We start from the raw sequence: 19180 nt of genomic DNA, 5'->3' as shown, positions 1-19180 counted from the left end.
GATGTCAGGAGTTAATGAGAAAGTGTGAGAATTCATGTGCTGAGTTAGTCATTGACATCTTTAAAAATAACATTGTTAGTCTCAGGCTCATAACAGTTTCTCCAACATGATCTCCACACCTAAGTTTTTCAGTGGTTTTTCTTGTTTGTTTGTTTGGTTTTGTTGTTTTTGATGTTGTTGGTGGTTTTGAGTATGTTTTGTTTTGGTTTGGTTTGGTTTGCTTTGCTTTGCTTTGCTTTGCTTTTTCCCTTGTATTTTTCCTGGAAATTACTTGATAAGCAATTATCAGAGCTCGTTTTGAAGAGAGGAGTCATTCAGTACTACAGCTCATTATTTTAATAACAGCTGGAGTGAGAGAAGTAATAATTGTGCCCAGATAGTGAGCAGCACTTTGAGGTATGGAAAAGAGCCCTTTGAGGTTTGGGGGCCAGAGCAGAGATGGGAGCAATGAGAAAGGACCATCCAAAGACCACCTGGAGGACCATCAATCTATCTCAGGCCCCCAGGATATTAAACAAAGAATCCCTCTCCACCCTGTGCACTGAGAGAAAAAAGAGATGAAAGACTCCTGTCACTGCCTGTACCTGCCTGACTGATATATCACTGTTCCAGGAACCTTCATGGCACCCAGATGTAACATAATCTGAGTCAGCTGCTTTCAGGAGCAACAGGAGTGCTTGCAATTAAAAAGAAAAAAATGTCTAAAGTCTGTTTTGTCTGTGTTCCATGGGGCAGAGACATCAGGGGAAGCTGTTGTCTCTCAAAAGCAAAGCAGGGTCTCCCAGTTAGGAGGTTGTTTAGAAAAATGCTGAAATGTGTAACCTTCTGAGCTGTGGGATTTTGAGCTTTGCCAGTCCTTGACCATCATGTGAGATAGATAGGGAGAACCCAGCAGATTTTAAATGGCAGCTACTTAAGCATCAGAGAGGGAGAAAGGGCAAAAATCACAACAGAGTTTGTATCTGGAGACTAAGGAAAGCAGTTTCCTTGAGAGTCTTCTTCCATCAGATGCCAGGCATTCACATAAAGGACTGTGCCTGTGGAACACCAGCTGGACATTAAGGAAATACATCTCCTTCAATTCCTTAAGGAGCAGCCAATGAAGAGGTTTTTCTCATATCCAAGTGTAACAATTCAATTCCACTATCTGTTTGTAATTATTTTTGTAGTTAGACATTATTCATTGACTTTTTCAGTCTCATTTGCTGCCGTGATCTGATGGTCATTTTGTGCCATCCTGCATGAGTCAAGTATATGAGAGTAATTGGGCATCACTGAAATGTTTGCATAATTCTCTATTTGCTTTCTGGTGCTTGTAATAAAGCCATAAAGAAGGGTGGCTTATTCTTCCAACTTAGAATATGAAGCCACATACCCCAGAGGCAAGGCATTTAATCTGGATTATTTGAGAGCAATTTAGCTTTGTCTTCATGCTTGTACATTCACCATTACACGTTTTCCATTAAAGGTATAAAATGTATTTATTGAGAAATAAACCATCTCTGGAATAAGAATGAACAGAAGTCAGGGCTTTCAGTGCCACCAGTATAAGAAGAAAAGTATTCAGGGAAGAATGGGAGCTGGGAAAGGGAATCTTATTTGCAAAGCTGCTTTTCCTATTTACATTTCATGTGTAACATGGCGAAGGCATCACAGCTCAGTATTTTTTCTCTCTTACTCTGGAATTTCTTCCATTTTTATCCCAGGGACAAAGAAAATTTTAGTGATTTGTCTGAGATTTTTGAGTTTTAGGCATGACCAGTTTTCCTGGCACCCATCTGTCAGGCCACATCACCTTCCTGACACACACACGTGCAAGGCCAAGATCACAACTAAGATCTTTGAAAGTTTTTTTTTTTGCTGTAATCAAAGTGTGCTGTGCCCCACAGCAGTTTGGTAAGTGGGGCAGTGTCTTTGGGTATTGCTGTGTTTAAATACTGCCCTGCCATGTTGCCACATCTCCAGGGGGACTCTTTAACCCCTGCATTTTTCCCAGTGATGAGTATATAATCTACAAAATGCTGAAGACCTCTAAGGTGCAGAGGGACCAATTCATTAAGGTGGTTTTGCCATGATATTGGAGGCAGAAGCTCATCTTTGAGGACTAAAACAGGGCAGAATTTGCACATGTATTTCCCACAGGATACAAAAGATAAGTACAGGTGTCACTTTTACTCTCTTTTCTTTCTGTTTTGTCATAGTTTTCTCAATCAAAGAAAATTTCACTGAATCTGAAGTTTTCCGAATGAAAATCCAACAAACCACCATTTTACCCATCCTAGAGTAAAAAAAATTTCTTTTTGGTGGAAAAAACTTTGTTAGGAGTAACAGCAATTACAAATCCTGTATCATGCCATCAGCTCCTTGGTCTTATTTCTCTTTATTTTACAGGTCTACTCTGTCAAGGTGTTGCAACGCCCCATCCTTTCTGTTCACCACCCAGAAAAATACTCCCTTGGGAACTAAACTGAAATATGAAGTGGACACAAGTGGAATCTTTCATATCAACCAAGAAATTTTCAAAATGTTTCCAAAGGTGCCTATTCCCATTTGCAGGATCAGTTTCCTTGTACTTGCTGCTTTAGGCACTATCCTACAGCCAAGCATTTAGCACTTGCTTGACATTTTTACAAAATTCACTGCTTATATTTTGAAAATGTTTGTCTTTGGTAAAATATTTTAGATGATTATCCTGTTTTTTGGTGGCCATCTGCAAAACATATAGACACATACATACATACACACACACACACACACATATATATGTGTATATATATATATATATATATATATATATGTATGTAATTTCCTGCAGAATATTACTGACTTATGAGCAACATGGATAATGAAGTAAGAAATCTAAATAAAAGGATAATTATTGATCAGAACTCTTTTAAAGCATAATATTCACATATAATAAATCCAACATTTGGGAGTAGGTCTGCTATTGTTTTTTGGCACGATTATTTTACAATTCATATTCACAAAGACTATTTGTGCACTCATTTCCGTTTGCAGATTATCTGTGAACGGGCTTTGTAATTTTTAAATGTAATCATGATGATTATTCAAAACCTTTCCAGCAAATGACGCTTGACCTCCAGGGGTACTCAAGGTTATAATCAGTATGTAATCTGCTCTGTGCACAGAGACTGGTGTGCAGGAATGGGCTGATGTGGCTGCAGATTTATCATGAGGCACACCCCTTCAATTTACAGCAGCATACTTGGAGGGGGCAGCTGAAATTTATCCCTTTCGAAAAGCCAGATGTGTATTCAGGTTAAATACTCAGATTTGTGCCATGGAACTTGTTCTTCAGGGTGCAACTGCTTCTAATCCTTTGGATTTCCGAGCACTGCTGAGAGGCAGGGAAGTGCTGCTAACTGAAGGTGCTCATGGGGAGCTGGGGCAGAAGCAGGGGAAAGGCATGGATCCAGGAAAGCACTTTGGCATCTGGAGATGTGCAAAGAATCTCAGTCCAGGAGTATTATCCTCAAATCCTGACTGATTAGGCAGATGAGTGCATGAAAGTCTGAGACCTGCTAGGAGTGTGCTAGAGCTGCTGTGGTGCTTGTCCAGGTATGATCAGGATGCTGTGTACGTGTGCCAAAATGCCTTTGGGAGTCACTGGGCAGTGACCAAAGCCACCCTCTGCACAGGAAAAGGGCTGCAGCCTGGCATGTGTAGGAAATAAAGGGCTGAAAAGACAGCAGCAGTGCTGTAGGGGCAAGAGCCTTGTGCTAAGCATGGGCACCTGATTTGCCTTCCAGGGCTGCAAAGGCACTTGGTGTTAAGAAATCACTGCATAAAGCACAGACAGCTCCATATTTCCTCTCTTTCAGGCAGCTGCTGCTTTTCTCAGACAGGTGAAATCGCATGCCCTTTTTGCCTCATGGCTTATGGATGCCGTGGAAGGATCCTGGGAATAATCACCCAGAAATGTCAAGCCACTCCTGCATCCCTCTGTAGTTTGCAGCATGAGATTATTGATAAAATATGTATGTACCAAAAACGAGCACTCTCATGCTTATATAAGCACATCCCTACATATTCATAAGGTGTAGTGTGGCTCAGCTCTGCGTCACAGCCCTCTCACCCTAACAGCCCAGTTTGTTCTCAAGATGTGATTTTCACTCTCTCTGGCTTCCACAGCAGCTGCATCTCTGTGTGTGAATTCTGCCCAAAGGTTACAGGAAGATGCATCCTCCACAATCCCCAAAAGGTGCCTGACAAAAAGCAGTGCTGGTAGTGCAAATGCTAATTAACAATCATTAATACTAATAGTACAATTAGAGTTGGTGAGCACTAAAGGTTGGGCTGCTTTCTGCAGTGCACTGTCTGACAGACTACTTGAGCTTTACTGGCTGCCCCAGAACTCTGTGTGCACACTTCCCAAAAGCAGGACACCAGAGCCTGAGGAGCCAGCAGTTTGCAGGCAGCTCAGAAAACAGTGCCTGAGCTACACTAATTTATGGTTTAATGTGGAAATCAAAGGGGAAAGCAAATGTTTAAAATTATTCCTTATGTTATTGAGCTTGGGAAAAAAGAACAGTTTATTGTTGGGTTTTTTTTCCCCCCACTTGGGTTTGTTGCCTGTGCCATCTCTGCACAGCAAAATATCCCATCACTTCTTGTGCAGGGAATATTGCACCCCAGAACCAGGTCAACATCCTACAGTTAATGCATCAAGGTGCAGCTGCAGAGGGAAAAAAGGAAAAAAGTGGAAAAGAGACTTGTTGGTTCCAGATTTTGGGGTGTTTAACCACTTCCTTGCCGTGCTGTTGCAGGACATGCCGTACCACCGCTCCCAGTTTAAGAGATGTGCAGTGGTTGGGAATGGAGGAATTCTGAAGAACAGCAGATGTGGCCGGGAGATCGACAGCGCAGATTTCGTGTTCCGGTATCAACACCATTTTTCTCTTTTTTTGCCTCCTCTAATCACAAATAAAACATTGCAAAGCTATTCTCTCTCACACAGAAACATGGCATCTGCTAAATTGGTAGTGTCCTGCCTGCTTCTTGCTCAAAAAGCTGTGTTTCAAAAGAAAAAAAAAACAAACCCAAAAAAACCAAAGCATCTTACTTTATAATATTTTTTGAAAATTATGCTTTGAGGAATTATTTCTCCCTAGCTTTGTGGGGTTCATCATCAACTTATTGGCAAGGTCTGACGTTCTCTTTCAGGATATCCCCTTCCAATGAGGTTGTAGATTAATCCTTCTGTTGCCATTAGCCTATAAGCAGTGTCCTATAAACGTGGGCATAATTTTCTGGGGCAGATCTAAGCCTCAAAGCCTCTATGAAGTGACAAGCAGTTTGGTCAGATGTTAATAGCTCACAGCTATTGATGTGCCTCAGAGGTGTGTTTCTGGCCTGGTGCAGAGCTCAGGTGTTCAATAATAGGACTTGGTGTAATCAATAACCAATCCAGGGCCTCCAGAGTCACCAGAATAACTTTAAAGGTTAAGTGTCTTCATTGCTCCTCACTGTATGTGGAATTATCCAGGTTTTGCATAGACTGGGATGTCCCACAATGAGTGTCCCTGGATAGGAGAGTCTAGCAGCAGTTTTATAATCCTTAATGTATATGAGAAATATTTTTTTTTTGTTATTCATATGCATGACTAATCCCTCTCTAAATCCTGTTAAGCTCTTTGCCTGGGTCATGGCATATGACCACTAGCTCACAGATTCATGACTTGTTCTCTAGAAAAGAAAAATCTCTTTATTTCAGTTGGCCTATTTTCTGATCTTGGGTCTGCTGTTGTCAGTTGAGAATAACTATGCAGAAAACAATTAATTTCTATGACTTCACACCAGCAAAAATGAGATCAGATTTTGGTTCAGTGCTGTCTTAATTTAATTTGACATCATATGAGAAACTTTTACAGGTCCTATATTCAGCATTCATTTTTTCAGATCCTTTTGTCTGCCTCTTGTGACAACTTTACAGAAAACTATTATCTTAGTTTCCAATGAAAGAAAAAGTCTATGAGAAAGTCCAGGCTTCACATATTTTTTTTTTCTTAAAAGCCTAGTGTACTCCATATGCATTTAATACTTACTGTAAATTCCCTGCTGTTGTGTTGGATCACAACCATGAGTATGGATGAAAGCAGAAGCCCATGTGACTCATGGAAATGGCAAGTTTTTAGGCAGGAGCTGAAATGTCTGGCAAATCTCATTTATATTTAAGCACTTTTAGTAGAGGTCATGTTTTACAACTGCTACTCTTCCTTGAACTGTACCACAACTGCTAAAAAAAAGAAGAGATTATTAGAGAACTTAAAAATTGGGTTTTGTTTGGTAATAGTAACAATTAAATAGAGGTTTAGTCAGAACTGAAATATGAATAAATATATCAGTGCAAAGAAACTCCTGGTTTGCCTCTTCCAAAATGTGGATTATGCACAGTGACATGCCAGTGTTTTAAAAATCCAGGTCTGCTGATACCAGTTTTAAAGTAAAACTTGTATTCAGGGTCAGGTCTGAACAAATCTTCTTTCCAACCAGCACTCTGCCAAACTATCAGGAATCATCATCTTAGCCACCAGTGAAATAATATAAAACTTTTCACAAGCTGCTTATGGAGCCCTGATTACATTCAGCTATACCTTCAGGACACCTGGGAAATATCTTTTCTTGTGGCCAGCAGCACACAGCCAAGACTGTCCTGTGAAGTAAATTCTGAAAACAATTAGTTTTAGCACAATAGAATATATAAAATGCACACCAGAATTGCATTTACTAGTAGTTATTGTCTGTCTCCATCTGCTGGCCAGAGCAGAGCTCTGTGGTGAAACACAGTGAATTTAGGGATGGGACTCCTCCCTTGATGGGGTTGAGTTTTTGGAGTGTTATAACAAAAGTACAGTTTATGCAGATGGGACAATTTTTATAAGGCTTTATCACTTTCAACACATTCAGTCACTCTTAATCCTGGTGCGAAATTCCTGTTCAGAAATATTGAAGAACCTTCTCCAGATACAATCTGATAAGCACACTGCCCAGTGCTGGGTGGTCCTGGGGGTGCCCGAGGTCTTGAGTTGCATGACCCAGCAGAAGAAAGTGCTGGGAATGGCATTGACTATGAAAAATAAAGCCAAAAGCTATTCTCTGACCTGATAAAGACAGACTGCCTGTGATGTGCATGTGAACCTTTTGAGTGTAAGAAGGAATTTGAAGGAATTTTGTGCATTCTTCTGCTCCCCAAACTGTACTCTCTGAGTGAGAAATTATCCTGACAGCTAAACTGTGTTATTGTGAAAACAGCAAGAATCTTTTACCCTAAATACTATCACAGTTTTCTCCCTGTTTTGCTCATCCCTGTTCTTCAGAAATAGGGACAATTTTGAGAATTAGGCACAAGAGTATTTTTAAGATGTAGGGGTCTTAACAGTGATGGTTTTACTTGAAACTTGCAAAACACTTCAAAAAAGCTTTCAAAGTGTCACTCAACGCCTAACTCTAGCTTAAACTGAATGTAAAACCAGTTTCCAGGCCATGCTTTATCACATGATGAAATTTTGGTTTTTTTCAGCTGGATTTCCTATGGAAGCAAAGACTGTGGTAGCTTGTGAGTGCATGTTTCAGTTACTTCAGCATCCCTTTGAGAGATGGTCTAAATTTTGTGAGATTATGTATTTAGGACAAGGCCAAGGTTAATGGATGTTGGGCAAAGTCAAAGCTTGCAAATCTCACAAGTTTGCTTCCAATAACTTTGATGTTCTGTGGTGAACTTCTGGAGTCAGAATTGCTGTTATTACACTATGTTGGGAGATGCTTATAAATGGAAAAGGAAGCAAAGCAGATAGTTTGGGATTAATTAGGTCTGGATTGATTTGTCTCTCATGGAACATTTCCCCTCAATTCTCTTGGGTATAAACCAAAGCATCTTAAAGGCAGTGTTTTAGATGCAGTTTATTAATTATTGAATACATCTCAGCTCCTGCTCAGCAAGCCTTTGATTTTATAGGCTGATTGGCCTTGGAGCTTCAATCCATTTTGCATTCTAAACTGCCAGAGTAAATAGGTAAAGTGCTATTTAGGAGGCAAAATGAGCATTGGTTACACATGCAAAAGGGGATTATCTCCCACAGGTGAGGGAACAAGAGAGGTCTTCACACAACCCTCAAGAACTTATTAAATTATTGCATAAATCAGGCATCACCATGTTTTGATACAATTTCAAATTCTCACTCTGTTTCTAGATTTGTTGCTTGACAGAAATGCTTAAATAAATTATATTTTCTAGTCCTGAAAAGGTGAAAGAATTTTTTAAACTTTCTTACCATTTCTCTCTTTTGTAGATGCAATTTGCCTCCTATATCTGAGAAATACTTCATGGACGTTGGGGTGAAGACAGATGTTGTGACTGTCAATCCCAGTATAATTACTGAGAGGTTATTTCTGGGTTTTTTTCATATTTATTTCACTCTTGATCTCCCAAATCTACCTTAAACTTAAGTCTGTTACACAGAATTTTTTTCCCAAATCCTACTTGATACCATCACTATGAATCATACATTTCATTCTGAATTCAGTAAGTAACAAGTTGTAGAAATGTGTTAAACGCTTAAACCTGCACTTTGATGATAGAAAATGGAAAGGCAATGAGCTAAAAATAAAATAACAGAGACATCCTTCCCCTGCTCTTCTTGCAAGTCCCAGTCAAATGTTTTAGAAACATTCAGGGTGAAAGAAACTGGATCCCACCTGATGTGTTGAAGTTGTAGAATCAGAGTCATTAACTTTGGAAAATCAAGATCATCAAGTAAATAAAGTTAACACGCATTGTCACGTTTTAAAGAAATGTCAGTGAAATGTTACTGTACACAGGATTGACTAGGTGATTTTAATATTGAATTTGTTAATGCCCTAATGCTGCCTTGTGACAGATTTGGGACCATGAGGCTCATTGCTGCTTTCCTTTCTTGGTGTGGGAATGAGTTTCTTTTCTCAAGCAACGTAAAATAATTGATTTGATTAAAAAATTGCAGTTAGACATCTTAGATACTTGCTAGCTTTGGCATTCACCACTTTTTTATACAGCTCTGCACGGCATGGTGCACTACATAGCTTGGAAAAATTACACACTTCTAATAATACCCTGAGAAGCGAGACATGATCAGAAATGTCCACAAGGTTATTCTTTTTTATGCTCTGAATTTTTACCCTGCTTTTCATGGTGGTGCCATAGCTACAAATCTAAGTTATTATGGGAATGAAGCATCGTCTCAATTATCCCTGCGTCAGAAATAATTACAAATGTAGAAAAAATAACTATAGAAAATACGGCATACTGGGGGTTTTCTTTCTGGGAATGTGCTGACCATCCCTCGTACCCTCTCCCCTCCAGATTCCACAAGCTGGAGAAGTGGAGGAAGCCTTTCTACGAGGTGCTGCAGGTGTACGAGAACGCGTCCGTGCTGCTGCCGGCCTTCTACAACACGCGCAACACGGACGTGTCCATCCGCGTCAAGTACGTCCTGGACGACTTCGAGTCTCAGCAGGCCGTCTACTATTTCCACCCCCAGTACCTGATCAACGTGTCGCGCTACTGGCTCGGCCAGGGCGTGCGCGCCAAGCGGGTCAGCACCGGGCTGATCCTGGTGACTGCGGCCCTGGAGCTCTGCCAGGAGGTGCACCTCTTCGGCTTCTGGGCCTTCCCCATGAACCCCTCAGGGATTTTTATAACTCATCACTACTACGACAACGTGAAGCCCCGTCCCGGTTTCCACGCCATGCCCTCGGAGATATTCAATTTCCTCCACATGCACAGCAAGGGGATCCTGCGGGTCCACACGGGGACCTGCAGCTGACAGGTGTGGCGGCGGCTGGGTGGCCCCTGTGAGGTGGAGGAGGTTTTTGTTACGCCCCGAGATTATGCAATAATTGTTTGATATAAATGTCCTCAAGGCGTTGCATCCCATAAGATCTAGGATACCAGCATCTTTCCTGCTAGCAGAGTTGGGTCCGTAACAGTGTAGGAGAAGGGAAAAAAAAAACCTGTGCCCCAGGGTACATGCTGTCCTGGAAAGCAAGTCAGATAAGAAGCACATTTACAATACATTTAGGGATAAATAGAGCACATTAATATATTTATCATTTCATTATGGAGAAAAGCACCAAACTTTTGAGGAAAAAACAGCGGTGGAGAATTTTACCATAGACTGTATGACTTTACATAGGTTTCTGATCGAGTACCTTGGGGTATTGCCAGGTTTTATTGAACACTATTCACTGGCCTTTAGGTTTTTGAAAATACTCTTTAGCATTATAGCTTAATGGGGATATATAACTTAAAATCTTTGTTCCGTAATGTCACAAAGTGTTGAACAAAAATAGCAGATAGTTGTGCTAGGACTAAACAAAATCACTTTATGAATTTTTTCAGCCAGGATAGAATAGAATGTTGAAGTCCCACTCACAGCAACAGGTAACTGTGTGAATCATGTTGTGATATTGTTTTAGAGATGATTTCTTCTTCCTTCTTGTGTCTTGCATTTCTGTTCTCTGCTGATTGTGCTTCCTTTCTCCTTGTCTGTGATGCTTTCCTTCTGGCTAACACATGGCAATGTGTGCATTTCCTCATACAGCCACCATTTCAGCATCACATTGAAATCCTTGCTGAAGAAACAAGATACTTCACAAGGTTTTATTGAGATGAAGAGCAAGGGGATAATATATAACATAGTTATATTTTATAAGTTGATTTTTTGGTTCAGCATAAGATAGAATAAACACATTTCCTCGTGGATTTTTATTAAAGACTTTGTAAAAGTATCTGAATGTTGAGTCACTGTTCTACAGGTTGAGTTAACACTTTCAGGTATCTGTAATAAGCTCGCCTGAGGAAATGAAGTTAAAATTCGGAGAAATTATTTTGTGGCTTAGATTATGATGCTTATTTTAAAATTACGCATCTTGAGATGTGAGATATCTTACTGTGGTGTTTTTGTATATTGAGAATGTTATTAGGATAGCAAAAGGGCTGGTGATGTATTCTTTAAATGTCATCAGTGTAGCTCTGTCAGGTATGCCAAGCCTAATTTTTCTCCTGCTACAGCTGACAAAATCCTGAAGCAGAAAAGATGCCACAAGTTGCTGGTGTCAATTTTGTTGCAGTTTTTGCCCTTTCATACTGGTATGACACAGGAGGTGAGGTTCCTGTCTCAGTTGTGCTGGCATAGTTAGATGAGCAGAGTTTCCCTCTCTATGTTCTTGGTCTGAAGCACTAGGGCTGTTGCCTTGTCTTGTCTTGTGTAGATTACAAGATCTTTGATCAAGGATTTGAAGTTTAAAATTCTGTATGAGGGATATTTTTTTATTTTTCAGTGGGGGGAGAGGGTTCAAATCCAAATGTGGGCTTGGTTTAGATTTTGTAATGCATGAATGCACAAAGCTTCTTTTAAAAGCCTCTGTGCTATGCTGAGAGCCATGCAACTTGCTCACACTGCAGATAAAATGATCACAAAGAAAGTGAAAGCACCATGGTCACCCTTTCAAAAGTCCCTGCTGGCCAGCAGTGATCTGGATGGTATGTGAGAACATATTTAATTTACACTAGACTCACAAGGTCTGATTGCCTTACAAGTAACCCATATCCTTGATGAAAGTGTCAGAACTTACCTGGGAAACACCAGCAAGGGGCAGGTGAAGGACCAGTGCTTAAGCTTAATGTATTATTTGTGGTGTTGTATTTTAGGTCTTAGAGTTACACTGTGTGTTATTGAGCACCCCCTCGTCTACCTGTGAAATAGGCAGCACTCCCAAGAACCTGCAGGTGAAATGGTTTCCTTGATTCAATATGCAAAAGAGATCTTTGTCTTTGCTGTGTTCTGTAAATCTGTGTGCAAAGGGCTTTGACAATGAAGTGCTGTGATGAAAGTGCTATTTAGAGAGCAACGTGTCACTGCAGGTTGGCCGTCTCGCTGTGCATTAAGTTTTATGATAAAAGTAATGACACTGAAGCTGGTACTTAGAGCCCTTACTCCTTATTCTGCCTGAGTTTGGGACGAGTAGTGACTTCAGGTTTGCTTTGCTGCTGCTGCTCTGCTGAGGTTACCTTCTTTTGTGAGAGATTTTTCTTCACCATGGTGATCGAAGTGAACAAAATCAGCTGAAAGGAGTCTGATAAGTTGCAAAAGGCACTTCAGAAAAGATGGGAAAGCACTTGAGAAGCATCCATATGTCGATAGAAATAGTGCAAATCCCTCTTTTTTAGTTGCAAGAAATCCTTTTGGACAGACAAAAGGATAAGCAAGACTGCATTTACAGTTAATCTGTAATTACAGGGTCACAGACATTTCCTTTCCATTGTTTGCTTCATATAAATGAGCAATGTAAATTCACTGTAATAGGTGCAGTTTTACTGTGTTTAGATTTTGATTGCTTATAAATCTATAGCTACTATATTTTTTTAATGGTTTTAAGAAGTGTGTGCAGGATACTTGCACGTATGCACCAAAGGCCCAGTCTTGCCACATTTATCTGAAAAGAGCCCCCATTCAGGTGGGCAGGTATTTTATTTGTGTAGGGACTGCAGAAACAGGACCAGATATTTCTGTGAAGGTGTACATAGATGTACAGTTAGATATAAGGAGTGATTTGCAATCCAGAGTTAATTAACAAAATATATATAAAATAGTCTTTGAGATGAAATGCATATTGCAACATGTTCACTTTCTGATTCATTTTACAGGTGTTGTTTAAAAAATGATTGCAAAACTATGGCATTTGTCAGAAATGCCATATGCAGAAGGGCTCTTGCAGAAAGAAGGATCCTCCTTGTTTTCTGCCATCATTTTTTTGTGTGCTGAGCATAAGAAAACATTCTTTTGACATCAACAATTTGTCTGAGTTTGGGGCTGGTTTTGTTTTCCCTTCTCCCATGTGGTCAAAGCTCCAGATGTCCAATCTTAACCTTTGAACAACGGGGTACTTGAGTGATAAAGAAATGACAGTCAGGTGTGCTTGCTGCAAGTAAAAGTCATGTGTAGCACGTTGTGCTTTCCCATAGAAAAGGCTTCAGGCCCCAGAGAAGTCCCCCCCACCAATAATTCTGATCTGTCCATGAAGAAAGGCTGTCAGCTGTCTGGTACCACATCCTGAGCTAGAGCTCTAATCTCAGCTCTGCTGCTGAGGATATGAAGCCTGAGACAGGGAGAGAGAAATTTTTAATCCCCAATTCCTCACATTATTTAGGAGAATCCCTTAAGAGGTTCCTGATATCTGCATACACTGGCAATGCAAGTTCAGTTGGAAATCATAACTAGGATTGCTTTGTCTTTATTGTCAGGTCAACAGAGGAGGCTTATGAGTCTGCCAGTGCTGTCATCAAAGGGAAGGAAGTATTTAGCTGGAATAGTTTAGCTGATAGCTTTTGATTTACAAAATCCAACTTTGCTGTTGGACAGAATGGCTTCAATGGCGATAGGGCCATTATAATATTTTAGCATATTTCCTGTGATTGCAACACAGTTGTCAAAGCCAGCTCATGAATTGCAAAAGGGAGAACCATGCCGTGGCTGTTCCTCCTGCTGCTGTCTCAGGGAGGAGAGGCACTGTGCTGAACAGGTCTGGGGTCTCCTGGAGAAACAAAGTGAAGGGAATATGGGAGACTGCAAGCTCCAGAGCCTTTAGTGCTGTGGAATAACCCTGAGAGACAACAGAGGAAGTTTCACAGCTTGCAGCAACCAGCTCCTCCAGTCCTCAAAAAACCTACCCTCTTGCAGGCTGATGATGAATTAAAGGTGACTGGGGATGGCCAGATGTAGTAGATGGAAGGAAACCAGCTCCAAGAATAGTCCCCTCTGTGGGTGTTTGGTGAATCAGAGCAGGAGCTGCTCAAGCCTTGGAGGCAGGAGCGTGGGTGGGCTGCCCATGCTCAGCCCTGCCTGGCAGCCAGGAGCAATCCCTGCTTCATCCCTGGGGAAAACTGAGCTGGGAAAGACACTGAGATGTGGAGAGGGAGGGTCTCTGTCCTTTCTGATCTTCTGGGGCAGGTGACTTCTCCACTTGTCTGCTCAGGTAGTGAGTGCTGAGGGATCTGGAATGGGTTTTCTTTCCCCATCTCACTCACATTTGAGTGTGCAGAGAGCCTTAGAGCTCTTACAAGTGTAGGAAAAAAGGAAACACTAAAATTCAGCAGACCCTAAAGGGCCAAATTCCCTGGGAAATTCTGTAGCAAGCTGAGGTTTCAGGAATAAAGAAGTGAGTATTTATGCTTAGGGCCTTTACAAATTCCAGTGAAATGTGTGGAAATTTTGGTGTGCTCCAGGAATGGGCCTTAATCATGGGCAAGAAGAGCAGTGTCTTGTTTCCCCCTCACTTGGTTTCAGACACCCTTTTTAATATGCTTAGATACAGTGCAGCAGCAATACCATTATTTTAATGGTGTGAGTAAAGAACAAGCTTCTCTGGAAAGAGAAGTGTTGTGGCTGTCACTCTCCCTTCCAGATTTCATAAATTCATCTTTTCAAATTCATCTATGCAAAGCATTTCATCGTGGTTGTGTAAATCATAGATGAGCCCTCTGTACCTGACAGTATGTATGTGACCCACAGGTCTCAGGAAAAGAGGGTTTTTTCTGCTTGCTTTAAAATACCAGCATGGAATTTGTCAGTGATATGAATGTGTTCAAGGCAGGATGCAGCCCACAACCTTTGAACCCACCACAAAATTCACATTTGGGTTCAGCAGAAAGAGAATTAAGGCCTTACATCAGTGTTTGTAAGTCAAGCCAATAACCTGCATCTCCCAAAAAACCCTCCTAGATTATTATCACTTGGTGTCTTGTTATCATCCTGTCCAATGTGGGTGAGCCTGCTTGGCATCCTGTGTTGTCTGCATGGTATTAAAAAAGAAAAAAAAAAAAAGGTATCAATTCAAAACTAACATTGTACTTAAGTGCTTTTAAAAAGAGATTTAAGGGAAATCCAAATGTACAAGAGGCATTTGGTTGAGGGAGCCTGGGTCCCAGGCTGCCAGCACCTCCAATGCTCCCTAAAGCTCTGAGCATCCAAGAAACATCAGAAATGAGGGACTGGGCCTTAGTGGGAAGCTTAAAGAAAGACAAATCTGCCTCAGTGCTTCAAGGATTGAAAGATGTAAATATGTTACCAATGTGTCTGACTTTCTATTTAGAAGCCATAGATGTTCTCAGTGTTTGATCTTTGGGTAAGCTGATGTGCATTTTTAACTAACCACTGTAAAATGTGTTAAGCATGTAAAACAGTGACAAATTAAGCCAGAAAAAACAGATACTGTGTTGGCTGGTTCTCAAGATGTTTCTTGTACCTCAAACTGTCTGATGGACCAAGACACTGAAGTATTTCCAGTTCTCCCTATAGCTTGTGAAGACTCTGGTTATGCCCTTTTAGCAGCAGGGAACAGGCAGAATTAATCCCTCTTTGTTTACCTTGTGTTGGCCAAATGATACACATTTTATTTGTGTATTTGAGCCTGTCCCTTTGGAGAAGAGGAAAGGAGGAAAACTCCCTTCTCTGCCTGGAACAGGACAAAAATCTGGTGATTTTTGTTTCATTTTTGGGCCCTCAAACCTCTGCATTGAGCCCATGTAAATTGTACTGAAGAGCTGCTGCCTACTGAATATATCCCTGTTTTTGACTTGGTGGGAAACAAGTGCTTGGTTTGGGAGTACTGGAGTAAAACTTTGTGTCTTCATTGTAGGGGAGTTTGAGCTGTGGCAAAAATAAAGCTGCTTCATGTTTGCTGTTTCTGTAAGGCAGTGGCAGTGGGGGTGGAGAAATCCATGCAGAGTCATCTTGGTTTTATGATGATGTTTATCTCTTGTGTCCTTTGACTGACCTTTATTTTGTCAACTTTACATCCTGTAATTTTGGCTTATTATTGTTTCTGTAGCTGTACTATGGTTGTGATAGAAAGGCTATCTATTGCTGTAAGCCATAACTAGAGCAGTAATCAGGGTTTTCTTGGTTTGTTTTTTTGTTTCAGGTTTGTTTTTGTTTTTGTTTTTTTTTGGTCTGTGTCACTGTGTTTGAAAGATGATTTAATTCTATTGAATAAACAAATGACTTTAACAGTTTTCTGGGAAAGGCAATCTTTGAGCCACTTATTGTGCCTTCAAACTGATTTTTTATTTTCTGCTGTTCTGTGTCTCTGAACAGGGGGAATTGGAAGCTCAGCTGGTAGAAATTGGTTCACAAAACTGGAGAACGCGGCTGTGGAATTATATGATGATAGAGCATCATTTATAGATACATATAAAAATGTATTTAGGGTTATGCAACCATACAAATTGAGAATTTGGTACTTTGATCGCTGAATATTTAGTCTATGTTCTGGATTGTTTCCTATAAAATATCTAAACACAGTAAGGTAATTTATTGCTGGAAGTAGCAATCTGTGCACAGACAGCCTTTGAAAAGCCTTTGCAATGCCTGGGATTTGCCTGCTTACACCTTCCTAACAGCTCTGTCCTTCACTGCCTTCATATAAAATCATCTTCCTTGGATCTGGTCTGTCTTATTCAGCCTCAGTCTTTCAAGCTCACACTTCCATCAATATCCTCAGAGAATTAAAATATAGATGTAAAAATATTTGTGGTAATGCATGATAGCAGATGAAACAACCACCTATTTTTTGAAACTGGGTGTTTTCCCAATTGCCGTTCTATTGTTCCTAAATTATAAACTGAAAAGGGGGTACGTAACAGAAATAATACAATCTGGGTATTAATGCCAGTATAAGGAAAATGTAAATGATTTTTAAGATGCAGAGCTGTGGTGAATGCAGGAGGAATCAGCCCTCATTCTTGCTGACATTAAAACTGATGGATGTATACTTCCTTCCCCCAGATGCTTGTGATTATTGTTAGTGATTATTCAATCAAGGAGAGGAAGCATGTGGAGAGGGAAAAATGAATAGACAAATTGACACTGGATGATATAATTTCTGTCTATCACACTGCAAATTGCTCAGCTAAGCAAGCAATCAAAGAATGGTTAATTTCCTAAAGCCTGCAGCATCCGTCATTTTCCTCAGTGGCATTTGCAGCCTTGGCTCAGAGAAAGTCTCCATAAAAAGCTGTAGTGAATTACAGAGATGTTTCACCACAGTCTGACAGTGCCCAGAAGTGGGCACTTAGGAAAAGAGCAGAAGAAACAGGGGAAATAATAAATGGCCCTTCTGCTGGTATTCCCTCAGACTGGTATTGGCAGCTGGTATTTTTGGCCTCAGCAATGCTGCGTGGTACTGAGTGTCAGATTGCAGCTCTGTCTTCATGATGAAGTAGTTCCTCCTGCTTTTATGAGCTTTCAAGGGTGCCCAGCAAGATGTTTTTGGGTTGTGGACCCTGCCAGATGGAGCCAGGGCAGGTACTGACCTGCCTTCCCCCAGCACAGGTATTACAGGGAGCACCTCTTGGAATGAAACTTTTATAAATTTTTTTTTTTTCTCTTTTTTTCTTTAACACTGCTAACCCAAATCTGCTCCTGGGTGGTGAAGTGCTAGCAGTCAAGTAATTTTATCATTTAGCTGTTTTCTCACTATACATCCTCATCTCAATAGATCTGGCTAGAAGAGTAACCATTGTAATCCATAAAGAAATTATTGTCCACCACAGAGAGGTAAAATACTACATTAAATGTTGCCACAGGCTCCTTTTTAGGTGGAGAAGATGCTGTTTACAAGGATGTCAGTGCTAAAGCTGCCTATAAGGAGGATTTCAGACCCTACTCATTTTTTTCCAATCCTTAAATCTTTTGATTTAGCAAGTTCAGGTTTTAACCCAGAGCTGAGAGCATGAGCATTTTGTTGAAGGTGAATATTGACTTCTGTAGACTTCAGAGACAATAATAGAACCTCTGGGCTGTAGGGAGGCCCTTGATGCTGGGGTAGCTGGTCCTGCAGGGGAAGGACAAGAGAGTTTTAGAATTTCACTGAATTCCTGGAATCCAGTTCTGCCTTTTGAGACCCTCAGAAAAGCTGATGAATTAAGGGTCTTCCAGATACAAGATATTGATACAAGGTATGCTGCCAGGCCTGAGAGAGTGTGATGAAATTCATCCACAAAAACCAGATTTCTCTGGGTTTTACTGCATGTTTTGAAACAATAAGGACTAAAATCCCCTCTGTTTTCCCTTCACGGGGAGTCTTCTGTTTATTTTTGCAAGGAAAAGATTTTGTCAGCCGTACAAACAGCCACACTGTCATTTCTATCAGACTTTCTGCCTTGCTGGGTTGTGAGACAGCTTTTGGAGAGTGAAGTTCACCCTTCCAGGTGAGTGAAATGCCATAGAGGTGTCTGGGCAGGTATCTGTAGCATTTTTGTTTGCTGAGTGGCACTTGGTAAAGCCATGGGCTGCACTCAGGTCAGGCAGGGAAACACCTTTCAGGCACTGGAAGTTAATCTTGGTGACATCTGTATTTCTAAGCACGTTATTTCCCTTGAGAAGTGCTGAGGCACTGAGGGAGCCTGATAATTTTGCAAATAATTTGCCATCTTTACTGCTCAACAAAGACACCAGCAGATTATGAAATGAAATACTGAGTCCCTGATGTCCTGCTCTTTGGAGGTTTCTGTGAACATGTGGTGCAGGATGATAAATGTGTCCCTTCCCCCTGAAAAGATTAATGATATTTTTGACTTCCCATATAGGTGTTTCATACTGTGTACTCAGAATGGGTTTGGGGTTTTTTTTCTTTGTTTCAGATCTGTCTCCCCAATCATGCCTTCAATAAATCTCTAACAAATTTTCCCTCTTGTGGGAACACTGGTGAAGATTTTGAAATAGTGATGAATTTCAATTTCTCCTTATGTGGAAACTGATTGAATAGGCTCTTTGGGTGGTGGTGAGAATGAGAATTAACCACCCTCAGATATTTCTCTTTTGTCCTTGATGCACAATCAGCTGCTTGTGCAGAACTACTGAGTCCAGATCATTGGACATGAACGTGTTCTTCTCTCCTGCTGAAACCTGGATGTGCAGCCACAAGGGAAGGGAATATAGGATTACAGAATCATTACTGTTGGAAAAGACCATTAATATCATCAAATCCTGCCATCAACCCAGCATCACCACCATGTTCACCACGAAGCACATCCTCAAGTGTGACACACACATTTTTAGAACATTTCCAGGCATGGTGGTTCCACCACTTCCCTGGATGCTCTCTTCCAATGCTTTGCAACCCC

At 40.8% G+C, this 19180-nt stretch overlaps 1 protein-coding gene across 3 annotated transcripts in view; it reads left to right on the top strand.

Annotated features, from left to right (window-relative positions):
- The window catches only part of ST8SIA5 (ST8 alpha-N-acetyl-neuraminide alpha-2,8-sialyltransferase 5), a 63241-nt gene extending 47177 nt beyond the window's left edge, over positions 1-16064 (top strand). For all 3 annotated transcript variants that reach the window (XM_079330792.1, XM_079330793.1, XM_079330791.1), the window contains 4 exons: positions 2392-2536; positions 4788-4900; positions 8310-8402; positions 9359-16064. In XM_079330792.1, coding sequence (XP_079186918.1) covers positions 2392-2536; positions 4788-4900; positions 8310-8402; positions 9359-9821 — 814 coding nt within the window. In that variant the 3' untranslated portion in view covers positions 9822-16064. The remainder of the gene's footprint in view (positions 1-2391; positions 2537-4787; positions 4901-8309; positions 8403-9358) is intronic.
- The last annotated feature ends 3116 nt before the right edge of the window (positions 16065-19180 follow it).

Source organism: Erithacus rubecula (genome assembly GCF_903797595.1).
Source record: "Erithacus rubecula genome assembly, chromosome: Z".
Taxonomy (NCBI): domain Eukaryota; kingdom Metazoa; phylum Chordata; class Aves; order Passeriformes; family Muscicapidae; genus Erithacus; species Erithacus rubecula.
Note: the sequence above shows the minus strand (reverse complement) of the source record. Positions and strands in the feature narration are given on the sequence as shown.